Here is a 20,083-nt window from a genome sequence, read left to right as displayed (position 1 = left end):
TCCAGCACACCTGCAGCTCGTTACGCCTAAATCAGGAAGACAATAGTTAACAGCAAACGAAATAATTAAAATAAAAAGAATAAGCTTAGAATAAGCAAGGGATTGCGCAGTACACAGTCACATTCTCAATTATTTTTTATGCGCTTTTTTGTGATCTTAGATTTGATATTTTCTTAATTTGAAACTTTACTGTGTTTTCTTATGTGTTTATTTGCTTTGTGTTATGTGGCTGAGGATGAAAACATTTTTACATGTACATTTTGGCAAAAGTAAAAAATACGTTTGTGTAATGCTAATAGTTTAATATCATACTGTCGAAATATTTGCATGAGGAAGTTTATGTAATGACTAAATTTTGGGTAGAAATAAAGTTGATGAGTCCTTATATTTTTGTTAAGTATAAATGTATTTTTTTTATTTTATTTTTTACTCTTTATTTGCATATTTGAATTAAACTTGAACGCAGATGTCGGCTCCTTTGTTTACTTCCGGTTACTGTCGCTAATTTCCGGTCCCGTGAGTTAACTCTCGCTAGCTTGTCACTGACGGTGGTTGTCAGCGCAGCATCAGCGAGTCTCCAGCCCGGACGCGGCTGCCTGGACAAGGTGAGCTGGATGACCCGGAGAAGCGTCCTTTTAGTCCGTTTTTGCGAGGATGACAGAAACGGGAACCTTTGGGCAGGTCCTGTGAAGTTGGACACGACGGTGATTGAGAAGTGGAAGGAAAACGACCCTTAAATAGCTTTTTAGGACTTAAATGACAGATATCACAGAAAAAGAGCTCATCAATAACTGTAAATGAGCCAGACTTGCTGGTCAAACCAGGCTTTTGCAGGAAATCTGGCCTCGTTTTAAGTTTTTTAAATGCATTTCTTTAAACTCTTAGAACACAGAGGAACTCTTGTATTGGGGGCAGAAAGGTACATTTTTATCTGGTAAAATTCAGTCAAAAGAGCACTAAAAGCATGAATAAACTGAATCATGTAGATTCTAATGACATAAGCTGGAGCTCCTACAGTTACAGCCCATAATGAGACTGCAACTGTTTCTGTGAAAGTGAACTTTTATACAGTTTACATTCTGCAGATTTCTGTCAAATTTCAATGCAAACATTCCATTAATCGATATAATAGAAATCTGTTACATCATGGATCAGTCAGTAATCTTGGACAACAGCAACGTTTAATCCTGGATCACTGCTCGATATTTTAATGAACAAAGACAGCTGATACTGATTTAAGACAGAATTTGTGCATTTTGATGATCACATTCATCGGATTTTTAACCACTGATGGAACATACTGATTCATTTAAATCAGGGGTGTCAAAGTCAAATGGACGGAGGGCCAAATAAAAAATGTAGCTCCAAGCCGAGGGCCAGACTGATCGAATGTTCATTGAAAAATTTTAAAATGACCACATATACTATATGCGGTCATTTTAGTCTAGTGCAGGGGTCACCAACCTTTTTGAAACCGAGAGCTACTTCCTGGGTACTGAATAATGTGAAGGGCGACCAGTTTGATACACACTTCTGAAATAGCCAATTTGCTCAATTTACCTTTAACTAAATGTCATTATTAATACCGTATTGGCCCGAATATAAGACGGTGTTTTTTGCATTGAAATAAGACTGAAAAAGAGGGGTCGTCTTATAATCAGGGTCGTCTTATATTCGGGCCATACGGTGGATCCAGTCCATTAGGGCCTCAGTCCGACTGGGAGCTCAGGACGAAGCTAATGCTGGTGCACAGCTGGACCTTACTGGTCTGACAATGTTCAAAATCATTTTAAAATACATTAAATATATCAGTCGGTGCACAATGAATTTGACACGGTTCTGCTTTATCGGTTGAATGAGTGACATTGAATCATTTATTGATCTAATCAAGTGTTACTCTTTGTTTCCTTCGCAACAGGAAAAAATACATTTCACATTGGAGATGTGGAACCAGAGAAGGATCCAAACGCTGCGGAATAGGCTTCCTCCTCAAATGGGGTGAAATCCGTAAATGTCTGGTCATGGGCGAAGTCGCGGCCCAGGCTTTGGTCGGCGACGGGGGACGGGGGACTCAGGACGCCTGGTCGGGGGCCGCACGTACCTGAGGACTGGTTGAAGTAGAAGCAGCTGCGCCTTCTGTGTGAGAGCAGGTGCGACAGGCTGGAGGAGACGTCCAGCTGCTGCCAGCTGTAGAAGATGGACGTGTTGCCCTCGTTGCGCAGCTCCAGGCGGGATGAGGCCATTTCTCCCGGCGAGGCTTCAAAGAAGATGGTGGAGTTGATCCCCACGTCCCCCTTCCACACAGACAAAAGCCCTTCGATCATATTTAACTTATTATGTGGATCGCTCCTGTTTAGCAATAAGATGTATTTAACATTTAACAGACAGAACCGGACTATATTTACAACCTGCCGCACGCTTCAGTGCTGATGCTAAACTTTGGACGTTTCTTAGTCCTGATGGGTTTGAGTCCATTTGGAACGTACCAACTTTGCACAGCGGACATTCATCGAGGTGGAACTAGTTTAAAGAGACGGTCTAAAGCTCACGACAAGGATGGCGTGCGCGGCCCGGACCTGGTAGTTGGTTGAGTTTCCTGTCCATTGAGCCAGTTGACCGCAGAACCTCAGGGCTGGAACTGGAGGGTCGGTCTGAGCACCATGACACTGCGCTGGTGGATCCCTGTGGAAGTCAAAGGAACCGGTGCTGACGTCTGTACTTTTGAGGAGTTGTTGCATGGGAATTTTCTAGTTTTGCCCTCACTGATTGTGTTTCATTGTGTTGAGGAGGGAGCAGAAGGTGCTGATTCTTTAGATTAGCCGGGTTCTGGATGGGGTGTCGGTCAGGACACATCAATGAGAAGAGTTCAGTGGGTTCTAGTTCTATAGTTGCTGCTGCGGCTGAAGGCAATGCGGACCAGCAACATCAGTTGTAATAGAATCTAACGCGCTTGTAATGTCTGTTGCTTTCCATCAAAGCTTCTTTGATCTTTCATCCCTGAAAAACCTCACCTGGATTGTTTGGTAGAACCAAGAACCTCCAGCCCACCGCTGTCCAGTACTGAAGAGGAGCTACAGGGGGTCCATGTTCGGTCCTAAACCACCTGATAAAAGCACAATCAAGTCAATGCAAACTCATTTTGGCCACAAAATTGTAGAAATGTTACATATTTACGTCCCTCTTTGAGGTCTATGAAGCCCGAGACGCGCAGATTACAGCCTCATTTTGAATAGGGCAGCGCTGAGTTGGAGCTTTATCACTTCATACCTGGATGAAGATGATTCGGTAACTCAGTTTCGGTCAAAACGCCCCAGAAATCGAACGCGACTCGCGTCAGAGCGCCGCGCTCAGCGTCCGTTTACCCGTAACTATGGCAACGGAGCGTGGAAAACCCAAAGCAGGAACCGCTACTGCAGTTTATCCCTACCAACCAGGAACAGAAATAAAAACTATTACACACACACACACACACACACACACACAGCCCTGGTGTCCCAGGTTGGCCTGCTGGATTACGGCGGTGTGTCGCTGCGCCCCCTGCCGGTTGGCTCCCGCAACTGCTATCGGGGGAGGGAGTTGAGGCGTGCGGGCTGCAGCCAATTAACCAGGTAAACTGCTGCGGTTTTAGTGCCGTTTGCCTGTTACTGCTCATGTTGGCTTCGTTTCTTTTAAGGCTTCTCAGGCCGCTGTTTGCCCTGTTGTGCCTCTTGGTTTCGTTGGTTTTCTTTTCTGCTGGTGTGTTTTTAATTCTGCGTTTTCTCAGACATTTCGGTGGTTCGGTTGCGTTTAACTTACACCCTGACCTGCCCGCGGAGCCTTCTGACCCGTAGGTTAGTACGGCAGTTATTGCGGAGGCCCAATGAGCTTGAACATAGACATGTGGTTGTTTTTTTGTTTGACCGGTTTGCATTAGTATCGTTAGTATTTAAGGGTGCAGTGACCTTGTCACCACTAGTGGGCGGACTTTCCCTCTATTTCGCTGCAGCCCTGAGGTTTGAACTTTACATCCCTTTCACGAGCTATACACACTTTTAAAAAAATCTTTATCAAGAAGTAAATAATTAATTCATTGTGTATTTATCTGTGCCTCAGATGATGAGGAAAAAGTAGTCTTTAGATGCAAGTCCTCAGGTGATGAGTAGCTTCCTCAAGATCTGCCACTTGCACCTTTGCTGGTTTTGCCACCTGCCAGGTCGTTGACTTAAGTGACCATTTTCTTCCACGGAGCCTCCGTGTTGGCAGTGCAGCATATCTCATATCCTCAGAGGATTTCTGCAGTTTCCCCCTGTTTTTATCACCAGCTCGTAAGAGTCTGCCACCTTCTTCCTTTCTTGGAATGGACTCTAAATCTGTGGTCTCCGGTGGTTCAGCAGCAGCCCCTCCATGGTCTTCATCACATGTGGCATTTAGCAGACTGGGAGACGATAAGATGGTTTCCACAGACCCTCTGATTCAGCATGATGTGCTGCAGAAGCCCATTGCACCGACTCTCAGGAGTCGAGCGAAACTCCATCTGGACCTGCTGCTTTGGGATGAGGCCTCCTCAGCTACAGGTAGTTTCACAAAGCTGTTATTGACGGCCTAAACACGTTTCCACCCTCGAAGCGATGAGGCTGAAGGACCATTTACTAGCGATGGCTGTTAAAGGGTAGATGTTCAGATGAGCTCATCTCCAGGCGCCTGGTTCCGTCTCTCTTCCTAGTGATCCTGCTGGTTTTCCTCTCGCTGCTTTAAAGTCTGCAGTGAAATTTTTTTTCTTTTTAATTTGGAAGACAAAATGTTCAACATGATAATTTTTGAAGAGATGAAAATACGACACTAGAGGTCAGAAGGTTGGGCGGAAGTTTTCTTGTCTTGTGGAAGGATGAAACCTTTTAACTCTGACAGTTCAAAGCTGAAGAATGAGATGATCCTCCCCAAAGGGATGGCGAGGTCCAGACAATAAACCTGAGTGTTTTTGTGTCCGATTATTAACATGTTCCATGCTTTTCCTTCTGCAACAGTTCATCACACCTGCTCAGTGAAACCTGCGTGCCTCGGGGTGAAGCCGTGCCTCAGTGACTCTACTTTGGTGTTTTAGAAACTAACAGTTATTAGATGAATATACAGTGTGCACGTACGCGCACAAACGTGTGTAAACACTTAATACACGTGTGTGCGTGTATGTAGACTTTTTAGTACTTTGGGTTCATATACTTTTTAGTATTTTGCAGATACGTGTCTGTATATAAACCAGATCCTCCTGTAATAAAGAACTAAAGGCTGACTGTTGTCACGTGACCTGTATCCGTGTGTCCCATGATGGAACCTGCCTGGAACATCTGGTCTACAGAAAAAGCAAAACAGCTCACAGAACTGGCCCAGTTTAGACCCAAAAATGACAATAAATAATGAAAATGTGTGACACAGTAGAAAAATGGACGAACTTTCTACTGGTCATTGACAGTTTCACTCATCGTCATCAGAATGCATCAAAATATTTAAACCAACAAACTACACACAGAACCGCAAAGTTTAGAGCTTAAAGGGAGCGACAGGTGAAGATTTAAAGCTCAACGCAGCTGAAGAAGTTCCAAAAAGGAGAAATATCATGTGGTGCTTTACCGCCACCCGGTGGACACGCGTGGAACTGCAGACAATAGTTAAACGCGCTCCGACACATTCTGACCTCTGCTGCTCCTCCTGGACTCCAGGGCTGCAGAAATATGCTGCTTTTACAAGTCTTTCAAAATCTGTGAAGCATCATAAATCTTATTTATTTAGCTTGGTTGAATAACGGTGGAGAATGGTGTCCGAAAAGCGTCTTTATTTTAAAGTGAACAAGAACAGTTCGGTCCGCGTTCAGAGAGGCGGAGAGACCTCGAGAGAGTCCAAAACAAGTCCGCAAGGAAACTAATAGTCAAGCCACAGAAGTCAGGGTTTGACGATGAGGACGAAAACACTCCGCCGCTGGCAGACGGGAGTTCTGTCCTTAAATCTAACGGCAGATTGAAGAGAGACCGCAGGTGCGTGTGTCTGCGGGGCCAGCTGTGGCTGATGAGCGGCTCCTCCACGCCCCCTGCAGGTAGACACCAGCAACAACGTTCCCAGAAACTGGGAACCCAACAAACGAGTTTTTCAAAGTATTCCTTTCAGACTAAGCAGGAAGACTGAAGACCGACAAGGTGAGTAAACGAAGAGCATTATTGAAAAGAATTGACAGTTGTGTTTGGAGATAAAATCAAGATTTGAATCAACGAGACGTTATATTTAGTTTTAGCACAAAACATCATTATACATTATAAATGAATCGGTCTTATTTAACTTTCTTATAGTCTGGCTTTAGTTATAGTTGAATAGTCTTTCTAAGTGACGTTTAGTTTATGTTTCTGCTCTTTGCTACTGATCCTAAAAGAACTTTAAACCCTCCCAGAACGCTTTAATGGTAGTAATATATACGACATAAAGCTGTTGATTAGGTTTTAAAAGTGAAAGTGAAAGTATTCTCTTCAGACGAAGCAGGAAGATAATAAATCCACACAGGATCACAGAAAATTAGAAATAATTGAAGAGGGGAACAAAGGAGGGAAGTTAAAAAGTCCTGACTAGTATGTTTATGTAGCACCAAATAATTTAGTGGTTGAGCTGAAGACAGTCCTTTCACCATGTTGGCCTGTGGAAAACCAGTGTTGTCGGGCCGATGGACCAGCGTCCCCGTCGTTGCCGGACCACCGTTGTTTTTTTGGGATCAAAGTCGGGACGTTTCCTGTATCCAGTTCTCCTCACGGATCCATGACTACAACATGTTGCTGCAAGTGCAGAGACGTTTGCTCTGGAAAGAACTTTAGAGCACATTCAGTGCTGCAGGATGAGGGGCTGGAAAAGGTGCCAGTTCTTTTCTCACTGCAGGGAACAGTTAAAAAAAGCAGCTTAAACTCTGAAAACATGAAAATTATACATATACATCATTGATTTATTGATTCAGTTGTTATTCAGAATGTATTAGAAATGTTCCTGTTTGATAAAAATGCAGTGAATTGGGATTATTTAACTACAACCTCTCCAGATTATTTACCTTCATCACAGTCTCATCACTATTTCTGATGTTTCCTCAGGATGGACGAGGACAGAGCAGAGTCCACAGTGCCCAGCTGTGTGTCCCTGAAGAGTGACCAGTCCATAGGTAGAGGAATAGGCTTCAGAAGTTCAGACAAAATGTAAGAAAACTAAAGCGTGATGATGTGTTTGTGTGCCAGCTGTTAGTCACATTAACAGCAGCAGGTTGTGAGTTTATTATTGGAGATGTTTAACACTTAAACCTCATACAGTCATATAGTTACAGACTTAATGTGAATATTGTTGATTAGAAACAAGAATCATGTTTAAAACTGAAAGATGAATTCAGACATAAATGCTGGAGTCTTGATCAGGTTCTTTCATCCTATAAATCAAAGGACTAATAGAGATCTGTTTCATAGTGAGAGGGGGGAGCACATCCTATCAAACTGGGACCAGTCAGCTCCACCAGGAGAGTCCTCTTGTTCACAATCTGGAAGCAGATCTGGAGATGCTGAAATGAAGCCCAAACAAAGTAAAACTGTTCAATATAAAATTGAACTTGTGATGTCATGAATTTGTAGTTGTGTTGATGATTTATGAGAGATGGAAATCATTGGTTTACTTATTTTCAGGAGGTGATCTGCAGGAGGTGATAGAAGGTCATAAGATCAGTCTGAAGAGAAGATGTGAACATGTGACTGAAGGAACTAATGAAGCAGGAAGTGGAACCCTGCTGAACAAGATCTACACTGAGCTCTACATCACTGAGGGACAAAGTGAGGAGGTGGACACACAACATGAGGTGAGACAGCTTGAGAGAATCTCCAAGAAGAACATCCAGGACACTCCAATCAAGTGCCAGGACATCTTCAAAGTCTTATCTGAGCAACAGAGACACATCAGAGTGGTTCTGACCAACGGTGTCGCCGGCGTCGGAAAAACCTTCTCGGTGCAGAAGTTCAGTCTGGACTGGGCAGAAGGTTTGGAGAACCAAGACATCAGTCTGGTGCTTCCGCTCTCATGCAGGGAGCTGAACTTGATCAGAGATGAGCAGCACAGTCTTCTCTCACTGCTTCATGTTTTCCATCCAACATTACAGAAGATCAGAGCAGAAGATCTGACTGTCTGGAAACTTCTGTTCATCTTTGATGGCCTGGATGAAAGCAGATTTTCACTGCGTTTCAACAAGCATCAGGTCATCTCTGATGTCACACAAGTATCGTCAGTTGAGGTGCTCCTGGTGAACCTCATCCAGGGGAACCTGCTTCCCTCAGCTCTCATCTGGATCACCTCCAGACCTGCAGCAGCCTATCAGATTCCTCCCTCGTGTGTTGACAGGATCACAGAAGTACGAGGCTTCACTGACTCCCAGAAGGAGGAGTACTTCAGGAGGAGGTTCAGTGATGAAGATCTGTCCAAGAGAATCATCTCACACATCAAGGCCTCCAGGAGCCTCCACATCATGTGTCTGATCCCAGTTTTCTGCTGGATCACTGCTATAGTTCTGGAGGACATGATGACCAGAGACCAGAGAGGAGAGCTGCCCAAAACCCTGACTGACCTCTACTCACACTTCCTGAGGGTTCAGATAAAGAGGAAGAAGCAGAAGTATGGAGGAGAGCAGAGACCAGAGGAACTGACTGAGGCTGACAAAGAACTCCTTCTGAAGTTGGGTCGGCTGGCGTTTGAACATCTGGAGAAAGGAAACATCATGTTCTACTCAGAAGACCTGGAGCAATGTGGACTGGACGTCTCCGAGGTGTCGGTGTACTCAGGAGTTTGTACAGAGATCTTCAAAAGAGAGAGTGTGATCTTCCAGAAATCAGTCTACTGCTTTGTTCATCTGAGCATTCAGGAGTTTCTGGCTGCCGTCTACATGTTCCACTGTTACACCAGGAAAGACAGAGTGGTTATAAAAAAGTTCCTAAAATATTCGAAACCAATCTCCTTTTCCGGGTTTGCTGGGTTTCACATAAATTACAATCCAGCCACATCTCTTGATGTCTTCCTCGGGAGAACACTAATGAAATCTCTCGAAATTAAAAATGGCCACCTGGACTTGTTTGTTCGCTTCCTTCATGGTCTCTCTCTGGAGTCCAATCAGAGGATCTTGGGTGGACTGTTGGATCAGATGGAGAACCATCCAGAAACCATCCAGAAGGTCCTCAACAACCTGAAGGAGGTGAACAGTGATAAAATCCCAGACAGAAGCATCAACATCTTTCACTGTCTGATGGAGATGAAGGATCAGTCAGTCCATCAGGAGATCCAAGAGTTCCTGAAGTCAGAGAAGAAATCAGAGAGGAGACTGTCAGAGTTCCACTGTTCAGCTCTGGCCTACCTGCTGCAGATGTCAGAGGAGGTTCTGGATGAGCTGAACCTGCAGCGGTACAACATCTCAGAGAGGGACGACGTCGCCTGATTCCAGCTGTGAGGAACTGCAGGAAGGCCGAGTAAGTAAAGATTTTTGGAGCTGGACATCGGCGTTTAAATCAACCGAGTCGATCATGTCAGGTAGCAATAACCCCTCCAGTGGTCATTCGTTCAATTCTTTATCTCCATTGCAGCGTCCATAAATTAAAAAAGAAAAACAATTCATTCAGAAATGTTCAACACTGGTTGGATATAAGTTCAAAGTTCAATCCAGACAAACCAACATAAGGCAGGAATAATAGGAGCCACAAGTTAACTGACTATCATGAAATTACTGTCATGTAATTAAATAACTTTTGTTTGTTTGTATACATCGTATTCAAACAAGAGAAAAACACATTTTAATTAACGACACGTGACTATTTTGCTTCATTTGTTCAACGTAAAAACAGCCGGCCTCGTTGGTTTAAATGGGTGTTTTAGGTCTTTGTGGCGGTTCCGTTTGGAGCCTTTATGTGACCCACAAAGTTGTTTGAGCCTTTCCACACCCGTTAGGTGGCAACTTCATCACTAGCAACAAAAGGTGCAGTGAAAATGATTTGAAGGAAAACAGGCAGATGTAACAGAAGCTGACGGCAATCGATGCAACCAGAGACTCTGATGTCATCGATCGGATCGCTGAATTAAGACTTGACGCACAATCGTACAAATTGTATGAAATGCAAAATATCCAAAGAGCCGATAGACAGATAAAAAGATGCACGTTTCTTTAAACCATTTGCTATAATCATTTTAAATATTGAGTAATTATGAGCTGTTCTAAAATAAGACAAATGTTAAGAATAATTCAGTTGCATTTCAGATCTGATGGTCGTTCAAACTGTTGCTCTACGGTGTTGAATTTAGCTTTCCAGGAAATGAGCTACATTTGTGTTGAGGTAGATTCTCAGATAAGTTGATTAGAAATCCCAAAGTTTGACTCACTATTTTTGTTTCATACACAACAGACTGTCTGATCGTGTTCTTTTAACGAGTCATTGGGAAGTTGTGGCCTCAGCAATGACGTCAAACCCTTCTCATCTACGGGAGCTGAGCTTAATCAACAACCAAAGCCTGAGAGATGCCGGAGTAAAGTTACTGTCTTCTGCAATGATGCATCCAAACTGCAGACTGGAGACGCTCAGGTCAGGAGGCCTCTGTTGGTCTTTTCTAAATTTCTTTACATTTTCTGCTTTTTTCTTCATTTCATATTTAGAAATGTGTTTTTATTTGCCCCTGTCGCAAGGATGAACGGCAGTGGAGGAGACAGAGGGAGATGGGAGATTCTTTCCTCCAAAAATGTATTTTAATTTACCAAAAATAAAGCGGCGTCAGAAGATGCCAGGCTAAATCCATACAATACATACAGACCCTGCACACTCTTACACACCACCACTTTAACGCTTTGCCAACAATTTCTTTTCCTCCAAAACAATGACCAACCAACTCAACAACCAACACGAAGCCCTGTCTTGGGCCTACTACAGGGCTTTTATACCTGTAGCGCCTCCCACAGGTGAAACCAATTATCAAAATTATTATGCTCACTAATACATTTACAAACTCAAAATTACAACCGAAAAGAAAATACAAAATATGCGTAAAAATCCAAAACAAATTTCCACCACCAACAACCACCCAGTGCACAATAAAATACATGTTCAATTTACCCCAATAAAACACCCCCGCTAAAATAGATTGTGCCGTAGCACCCCGCGAAACCCCTCCATATATACAATCATGGACCAGTCCTTCGGTTTCCCCAAACGAGGAAGTATGTCCTGCTGGTGAGCTATGGTAAAAAGTGGTTTGTATGAAATGCCTAAACGAGAGTAACCCTGACGGAACAGAATAGAAGAAATGGAAATGAATGTTTGTGTGTGCGTATGAAGTGTGTGCGTATAAAGTGTGTGCGTATGTGGCACGGCTCACTCCGTGACAGCCCCATTTATTCCTTTTCCAGGTTGCATTACTGCAGGTTATCAGAGATCAGCTGTGACTCTCTGGCCTCGGCGCTGAGGTCCAATCCCTCCCATCTGAGGGTTCTGGACCTGAGTCAGAACCAGCTGAAGGATCCAGCAGTGAAGCTGCTCTGTGGTTTTCTCCAGGATCCTCTCTGTGAGCTGGAGACTCTCAGGTCAGCTTTCTTTTATCTTCGACATAACAACTAAACAATAAAAGGCTTCAAGATAAACTCCATTGACTTTTGGAGAAGAGAAGTGTAGTATGAATTTAAATGAGCCATTGAAAGACAATTTTATAGATACTTTTTAACTATGTTGTTGCTGTAAAATCCCAGTTTATCAGGGGGGGGGCAGAGCTCCTGACTCCAAGGGCCCTGATTAAATAATGAAATAAAATGAAAAAATGATTTTGAGCAAGTGTAATATGACTTTTCCTCCAATAAGAGATCATTTCTTGCCATGATTCCTTATCCAGACTGAGTGACTGCAGTTTATCAGAGATCAGCTGTGACTCTCTGGCCTCGGCGCTGAGGTCCAATCCCTCCCATCTGAGGGTTCTGGAGCTCAGTCAGAACCAGCTGAAGGATCCAGCAGTGAAGCTGCTCTGTGGTTTTCTCCAGGATCCTCTCTGTAAGCTGGAGACTCTCAGGTCAGTCAGAGATGATCCAGTACTTTCCCAGGTGTAACTAGTTAGACAATAGATGTTTACATGTTTGATCTTTGTTATAAACGTAGTGTTACAGTTCTCGTTGATTTTTATTTGTCGTCTCTCAAAATAATTGTTATTTTAGACTAAGTCGCTGCAGTTTATCAGAGACCAGCTGTGATTCTGTGGCCTCAGCTCTGAAGTCCAACCTCTCCCATCTGAGGGTTCTGGACCTGAGCTCCAACACGTTGAAGGATTCAGGAGTGAAGCGGCTCTGTTCTGGACTGGAGAGTCCAAACTGTAAACTGGAGACGCTCAGGTCAGTCTTCATTTTTCTACCTATATACCAGCTGCTAAGATGAGTGAAGTGAGGCTGTTCTCAACACTGCTGTGATGCACGACATTAAAAAAATTCCTTGTAATATCGTGAATTCAGGTCTGACCCAACTAAGAACTAACGTAGGTTTAGTACTGACGCAGATAACATGCAGACCTGCACCGTATAACCTTATCCTGCATTTTTCAGATTAGACTACTGCAGTTTATCAGAGATCAGCTGTGGCTCTCTGGCCTCGGCGCTGAGGTCCAATCCCTCCCATCTCAGAGAACTGGACCTCAGGTTCAACCAGCTGCAGGATTCAGGGGTGAAGCTGCTCTGTGGTTCTCTCCACTTTCCAAACTGCCGACTGGAAACTCTGAGGTAAACACCATTCTCAAAAATGTCCATTATTCCATCCGAGGGTCCTCACACTTTCTGAGTGTGTGTTTGTGCCCAGTTCCTTCAGGAGGGAGGGCCACACGGGGCCCACTTATTCATGATAAATTGATTTAAGGACAATGAATGAAAAAGCCGACAGATGGTAACCAAAATTAGACAAAACTAGGTGAGGGTGCCTGGTAGACACCAGCCAACGAGGAGGGAGATGGTGAGGGAGACAGGAAGTCATCTAAGACAGGTTGTGCCTTCAAAGATGAGCCGCAGGTGAGATGGATCTCCATGATGAGATGGGAGGGAAAGAGGTGGGGAGAACCTGGGAAGAGTGAGGGCCATAACAATATATATTCTCCTTTGGAACAGTGCAAACCTGAGAGGTTGGAATTGTGGTAATTACATATTACTATCATTTTTTAACCTGTAACTAAATTAAACATTTACAGATCATGCCTTTGATAACGTTTCAGATTAATACTGGGTTCACTTATAACCTTATAAAAGTTTCCCTTCTTTATTTAGATTAGAGCTCTGCAGTTTATCAGAGATCAGCTGTGGCTCTCTGGCCTCGGCGCTGAGGTCCAATCCCTCCCATCTCAGAGAACTGGACCTGAGTTGGAACCAGCTGCAGGATTCAGGAGTGAAGCTGCTCTGTGGTTTTCTCCACTTTCCAAACTGCCGACTGGAAACTCTGAGGTAAACACCATTCTCAAAAATGTCCATTATTCCATCCGAGGGTCCTCACACTTTCTGAGTGTGTGTGTTGTGCCCAGTTCCTTCAGGAGGGAGGGCCACACGCTGACCACTTATTCATGATAAATTGATTTAAGGACAATGAAAAAGCCGACAGATGGTAACCAAAATTAGACAAAACTAGGTGAGGGTGCCTGGTAGACACCAGCCAAGGAGGAGGGAGATGGTGAGGGAGACAGGAAGTCATCTAAGACAGGTTGTGCCTTTAAAGATGAGCCACAGGTGAGATGGATCTCCATGATGAGATGGGAGGGAAAGAGGTCACGAGAACCTGGGAAGAGTGAGGGCCATAACAATATATATTCTCCTTTGGAACAGTGCAAACCTGAGAGGTTGGAATTGTGTGTAATTACATAATTACTACATCATTTTTTAGCCTGTAACTAAATTAAATATTTACAGATCATGCCTTTGAGTAAACTTTCAGATTAATACTGGTTTCATTATAACCTTATAAAAGTTTCCCTTCTTTATTTAGATTAATTCACTGCAGGTTATCAGAGATCAGCTGTGACTCTCTGGCCTCGGCGCTGAGGTCCAATCCCTCCCATCTCAGAGAACTGGACCTCAGGTTCAACAATCTGCAGGATTCAGGAGTGAAGCTGCTGTCTGATCTCGTAGAGAATCCACACTATGGGCTGGAGACATTGAGACATTTCTGGTTGTAGCCAGTCAACTCCGCTCATCTGCTGCATCACTCACTGACCACTGGTGAAGAGCATCTGTGGAAACATCTGCCGTCTACTCCGTCCGTAGATGAAAAAATCAGTTTTTAAAAAGCGCTGGTGGACTTTCAGGAGATCAGTCGATGGTCGACAAAGCAGAAGCAGCTTCGCCTTGAAGTTAAATTAGTTCCTGGTATCACACAATGCATCTTTATAAAGTTCTAAATGGCTCCTCGGCCACTCTTATAAGCATGAAAACATTCTCTTAATTGTCTCTTCAAATGTCTGTATTATACGTTACTATTTTACAGAATGCCTTCAGAATCTTTAGGATTTGTGTCACTTTAGTAAAATCAAAGCATTTTTCTTTATGTGCCAGCAATTAGCACAATCTAAGAAGTCTTTGACACTAAACATATCGAGCTCCTATAGAACAAACTAAAGATTTGTTGTTATTAAGATAAAGAAATGCAACATTTCCCCAAGAGAAACGATGGCGATGGAAAGAGCCCTGGCTGTGTGTGTGCATCACAGCAGGCGTGGGTTCTCCTCTCTGGAGTCATGCGGGTCTCCTTTGAAGGGCAGATGAGGAGGTTGGTTACAGATTCCCATCGGAAGATGATTACGGTGCCAAAGGTCATCACCGGGGTAACCAGGAAGAGGCAGAGTCGGTCTACTGTACGAGCGATGCCGCTCCAGTTATCCTTCTCCTGTCAGGACCAGACATTTACGCCACTTTTGCTCTCTAAATCAGACTTTGGGTTGAGGACTCTGTTTGAACCATCTGACCTCATTGTAGTCGTTCTTGTTGCGCATGTGTTTAATGATGTAGTGGCTCCATCCACAGCCGGCTTGATCTCTGCGTACAGCTGATCGCTCGCTCCTCCCTCTTCTTGTGGTTTCACAGCTACTCACAGACACCAAAGCTCAGAACTCAAATGAAGCTACTTATGCTTCTATATCTCATGTGTTTAAATGTTTCTGGAAACGTACTGGCAGCGTGTGTGACTCGGGTCACCAGTCCGTGTCTCCCAGACTGTTTCTCAAACATCAGCTCACTGCGGGACTTCACACTGTAGTACTCCTCAGCCGAGGCAATGTAGCCCTGAGCTGGATCGCGCCGCGGTAACGCTCCATCCCAGTACGGCTCTGCCTCAGCAGGACGGGACATGATGCGGGGTAATCGCTCGAGGAAGAGCTGGCAGAAAAAGAAAACAGGATTTGGAACACTGATACTGATGTGTGTATGTCTGTGTGTTATAGTGGAAAAATCACATGTTCATATATCCTCTTTCATATCTTATTAAGTCACATGTTCATATATCCTCTTTCATATCTTATTAAGTCACATGTTCATATATCCTCTTTCATATGTTATTTGTTGTGGTTCGGTTTCTGGTCGGCACTCGGACTTCTCACCTCCTCCCCTACCTGCAGGAACGGCATTCAGGGGGGGCCGATCTCCGAAGAGCGCTGAGCCTCCAGCGCACCTGCAGCTCGTTACGCCTAAATCAGGAAGACAATAGTTAACAGCAAACGAAATAATTAAAATAAAAAGAATAAGCTTAGAATAAGCAAGGGATTGCGCAGTACACAGTCACAGATTCTCAGTTTAATTGTTATGCGCTTTTGTGATCTTAGATTTGATATTTTCTTAATTTGAAACTTTACTGTGTTTGCTTATGTGTTTATCTGCTTTGTGTTATGTGGCTGAGGATCAAAACATTTTACATGAACATTTTGGCAAAAGTTAAAAATACATTTGTGTAATGCTAATAGTTTAATATCATATTGTCTCCTTCGCCTCATTGTCTCCTTCGCCTCAGGTCTCGTGCCCAGCCATGTCTCAGCTTGCCTCAGCTTGTTTATGTGTGTGGGTGTGTGTGTAAGTGTGTTGTATGCATGTGTGTGTCTCTGTCCTTTTCTTAATTCTGTTGTTCTCTTTGCTGTTTTATCCTTTGTGAGGCACTTTGTGCTACCTAGCGTATGAAAAGTGCCATATAAATAAAGATTGATTTGATTTGATTTGATTGTCGAAATATTTCCATGAGGAAGTTTATGTAATGACAGAACTACATTTTGGGTACAAATAAAGTTGGTGAGTCCTTATATTTTCTGTTAAGTTTAAATGTATTTTTTATTTTACTCTTTATTTGCATATTTGAATGAAACTTGAACGCAGTTGTCGGCTCCTTTGTTTACTTCCGGTTACTGTCGCTAATTTCCGGTCTCGTGAGCTAACTCTCGCTAGCTTGTCACTGACGGTGGTTGTCAGCGCAGCATCAGCGAGTCTCCAGCCCGGACGCGGCTGCCTGGACAAGGTGAGCTGGATGACCCGGAGAAGCGTCCTTTTAGTCCGTTTTTGCGAGGATGACAGAAACGGGAACCTTTGGGCAGGTCCTGTGAAGTTGGACACGTCGGTGATTGAGAAGTGGAAGGAAAACGACCCTAAATAGCTTTTTAGGACTTAAATGACAGATATCACAGAAAAAGAGCTCATCAATAACTGTAAATGAGCCAGACTTGCTGGTCAAACCAGGCTTTTGTAGAAAATCTGGCCTCGTTTTAAGTTTTTTAAATGCATTTCTTTAAACTCTTAGAACACAGAGGAACTCTTGTATTGGGGCAGAAAAGGTACATTTTTATCTGGTAAAATTCAGTCAAAAGAGCACTAAAAGCATGAATAAACTGAATCATGTAGATTCTAATGACATAAGCTGGAGCTCCTACAGTTACAGCCCATAATGAGACTGCAACTGTTTCTGTGAAAGTGAACTTTTATACAGTTTACATTCTGCAGATTTCTGTCAAATTTCAATGCAAACATTCACATTAATCGATATAATAGAAATCTGTTACATCATGGATCAGTCAGTAATCTTGGACAACAGCAACGTTTAATCCTGGATCACTGCTCGATATATTTAAATGAACAAAGACAGCTGATACTGATTTAAGACAGAATTTGTGCATTTTGATGATCACATTCATCGGATTTTTAACCAATGATGGAAACATATTGATTCATTTAAATCAGGGGTGTCAAAGTCAAATGGACGGAGGGCCAAATAAAAATGTAGCTCCAAGCCGAGGGCCAGACTGATCGAATGCTCATTGAAAATTTTAAAATGACCGCATATAGTCTAGTGCAGGGGTCACCAACCTTTTTGAAACCGAGAGCTACTTCCTGGGTACTGAATAATGTGAAGGGCTACCAGTTTGATACACACTTCTGAAATAGCCAATTTGCTCAATTTACCTTTAACTAAATGTCATTATTAATACCGTATTGGCCTGAATATAAGACGGTCCAATACGGTGGATCCAGTCCATTAGGGCCTCAGTCCGACCGGGAGCTCAGGACGAAGCTAATGCTGGTGCACAACTGGACCTTACTGGTCTGACAATGTTCAAAAATAATTAAAAATACATTAAATATATCAGTCGGTGCACAATGAATTTGACACGGTTCTGCTTTATCGATTGAATGAGTGACGTTGAATAATTTATTGATCTGATCAAGTGTTACTCTTTGTTTCCTTCGCAACAGGAAAAAATACAATTCACTTTGGAGATGTGGAACCAGAGAAAGATCCAAACGCTGCAGAATAGGCTTCCTCCTCAATTGGGGTGAAATCCGTAAATGTCTGGTCATCGGCGAAGTCGCGGCCCAGGCTTTGGTCGGCCGGGTCCATTTCCCCACTTTCTTGTCTTCTCGCTCCTCCTGTGAGGGATGAAGGTGAAGAGTGAGAATAGAAGAAATTCTGCTGAGCCAAGAGAACTTGTTGACCACCTCACCTCGGGGCTTCCCATTAAAAACTCTACGAGGGAGCTGGATCTCTCTCGGGTCTGGACCCCCTCCAGGATCTTATACACCATCGACCGGCAGAACTTTTCCGTCACTGTCTTTTCCAGCCTTGTCTGTTTGTGCGACAAGAACGGGTGAAAATGGACCGGCGGGATGGGAAAAACCCTGAAAGGCTCAAAGGCTTTGATCATACGACACCTCCAGGTGGCGCCGGAGCTCTGCCGTCCTGTCCTCGGACACAGCGAAGCCCATGAGCGTCACCTACACCGAGGCCCCCGCAACAGCACCGGGTTGGTGACAAGCGCCCCGTCACTCAGGGTGGCGTGCGCGGCCCGGACCTGGTAGTTGGTGGGAGTTCCTGTCCATTGAGCCAGTTGACCACAGAACCTCAGGGCGGGCTGGAACTGGAGGGTCGGTCTGAGCACCATGACACTGCGCTGGTGGATCCCTGTGGAAGTCAAAGGAACCGGTGCTGACGTCTGTACTTTTGAGGAGTTGTTGCATGTGAATCTTCTAGTTTTGCCCTCACTGATTGTGTTTCATTTGTGTTTGAGGAGGGAGCAGAAGGTGCTGATTCTTTAGATTAGCCGGGTTCTGGATGGGGGTGTCGGTCAGGACACATCAATGAGAAGAGTTCAGTGGGTTCTAGTTCTATAGTTGCTGCTGCGGCTGAAGGCAATGCGTCCCAGCAACATCAGTTGTAATAGAATCTAACGCGCTTGTAATGTCTGTGCTTTCCATCAAAGCTTCTTTGATCTTTCATCCCTGAAAAACCTCACCTGGATTGTTTGGTAGAACCAAGAACCTCCAGCCCACCGCTGTCCAGTACTGAAGAGGAGCTACAGGAGTGGTCCATGTTCGGTCCTAAACCACCTGATAAAGCACAATCAAGTCAATGCAAAATCATTTTGGCCACAAAATTGTAGAAATGTTACATATTTACGTCCCTCTTTGAGGTCTACGAAGCCCGAGACGCGCAGATTACAGCCTCATTTTGAATAGGGCAGCGCTGAGTTGGAGCTTTATCACTTCATAACTGGATGAAGATGATTCGGTAACTCAGTTTCGTTCAAAACGCCCCAGAAATCGAACGCGACTCGCGTCAGAGCGCCGCGCTCAGCGTCCGTTTACCCGTAACTATGGCAACGGAGCGTGGAAAACCCAAAGCAGGAACCGCTACTGCAGTTTATCCCTACCAACGAGGAACAGAAATAAAAACTATTATCATTTATACATGATTATATATAGGTTTGCTTACACACACACACACACACACACACACACACACACACACACACACACACACACACAGCCCTGGTGTCCCAGGTTGGCCTGCAGGATTACGGGGGTGTGTCGCTGCGCCCCCTGCCGGTTGGCTCCCGCAACTGCTATCGGGGGAGGGAGTTGAGGGCGTGCGGGCTGCAGCCAATTAACCAGGTAAACTGCTGCAGTTTTAGTGCCGGTTTCCTGTTACTGCTCATGTTGGCTTTGTTTCTTTTAAGGCTTCTCATAGGCCGCTGTTTGGCCCTGTCGTGCCTCTTGGTTTCGTTGGTTTTCTTTTCTGCTGGTGTGTTTTTAATTCTGCGTTTCTCAGACATTTCGTAAACAGTGGTTCGGTTGCGTTTAACTTACACCCTGACCTGCCCGCGGAGCCTTCTGACCCGTAGGTTAGTACGGCAGTTATTGCGGAGGCCCAATGAGCTTGTACATAGACATGGTTGTTTTTTTTTTATTGCATTAGTATCGTAAGTATTTAAGGTGTGCAGTGACCTTTGTCACCACGGTGGGCGGACTTTCCCTCTATTTAGCTGCAGCCCTGAGATTTGGACTTTACATCCCTTTCCCGAGCTATGCACACTTTCTTTATCAAGAAGTAAATAATTAATTCATTGTGTATTTATCTGTGCCTCAGATGGTGAGGAAAAGTAGTCTTTAGATGCAAGTCCTCAGGTGATGAGTAGCTTCCTCAAGATCTGCCACTTGCACCTTTGCTGGTTTTGCCACCTGCCAGGTCGTTGACTTAAGTGACCATTTTCTTCCACGGAGCCTCCGTGTTGGCAGTGCAGCATATCTCATATCCTCAGA

The 20,083-nt window shown here is 44.1% G+C and overlaps 1 protein-coding gene across 3 annotated transcripts in view; it reads left to right on the top strand.

Moving 5' to 3' along the window:
• LOC130520592 (protein NLRC3-like) overlaps positions 1-10,561 on the top strand; it is a 29,120-nt gene extending 18,559 nt beyond the window's left edge. Inside the window, exons 1-5 of one of the 3 annotated variants that reach the window (XM_057024286.1) lie at positions 6,062-6,164; positions 7,095-7,196; positions 7,458-7,570; positions 7,671-9,491; positions 10,419-10,561. In XM_057024286.1, coding sequence (XP_056880266.1) covers positions 7,096-7,196; positions 7,458-7,570; positions 7,671-9,460 — 2,004 coding nt within the window. In that variant the 5' untranslated portion in view covers positions 6,062-6,164; position 7,095 and the 3' untranslated portion in view covers positions 9,461-9,491; positions 10,419-10,561. The other 2 variants (XM_057024285.1, XM_057024287.1) reach the window with 2 other exon arrangements.
• Positions 10,562-20,083: the final 9,522 nt, after the last annotated feature.

The sequence above is a fragment of the Takifugu flavidus genome, unplaced genomic scaffold (genome assembly GCF_003711565.1).
Source record: "Takifugu flavidus isolate HTHZ2018 unplaced genomic scaffold, ASM371156v2 ctg436, whole genome shotgun sequence".
Lineage (NCBI taxonomy): Eukaryota > Metazoa > Chordata > Actinopteri > Tetraodontiformes > Tetraodontidae > Takifugu > Takifugu flavidus.
This window is presented reverse-complemented; position numbering and strand designations above follow the sequence as displayed.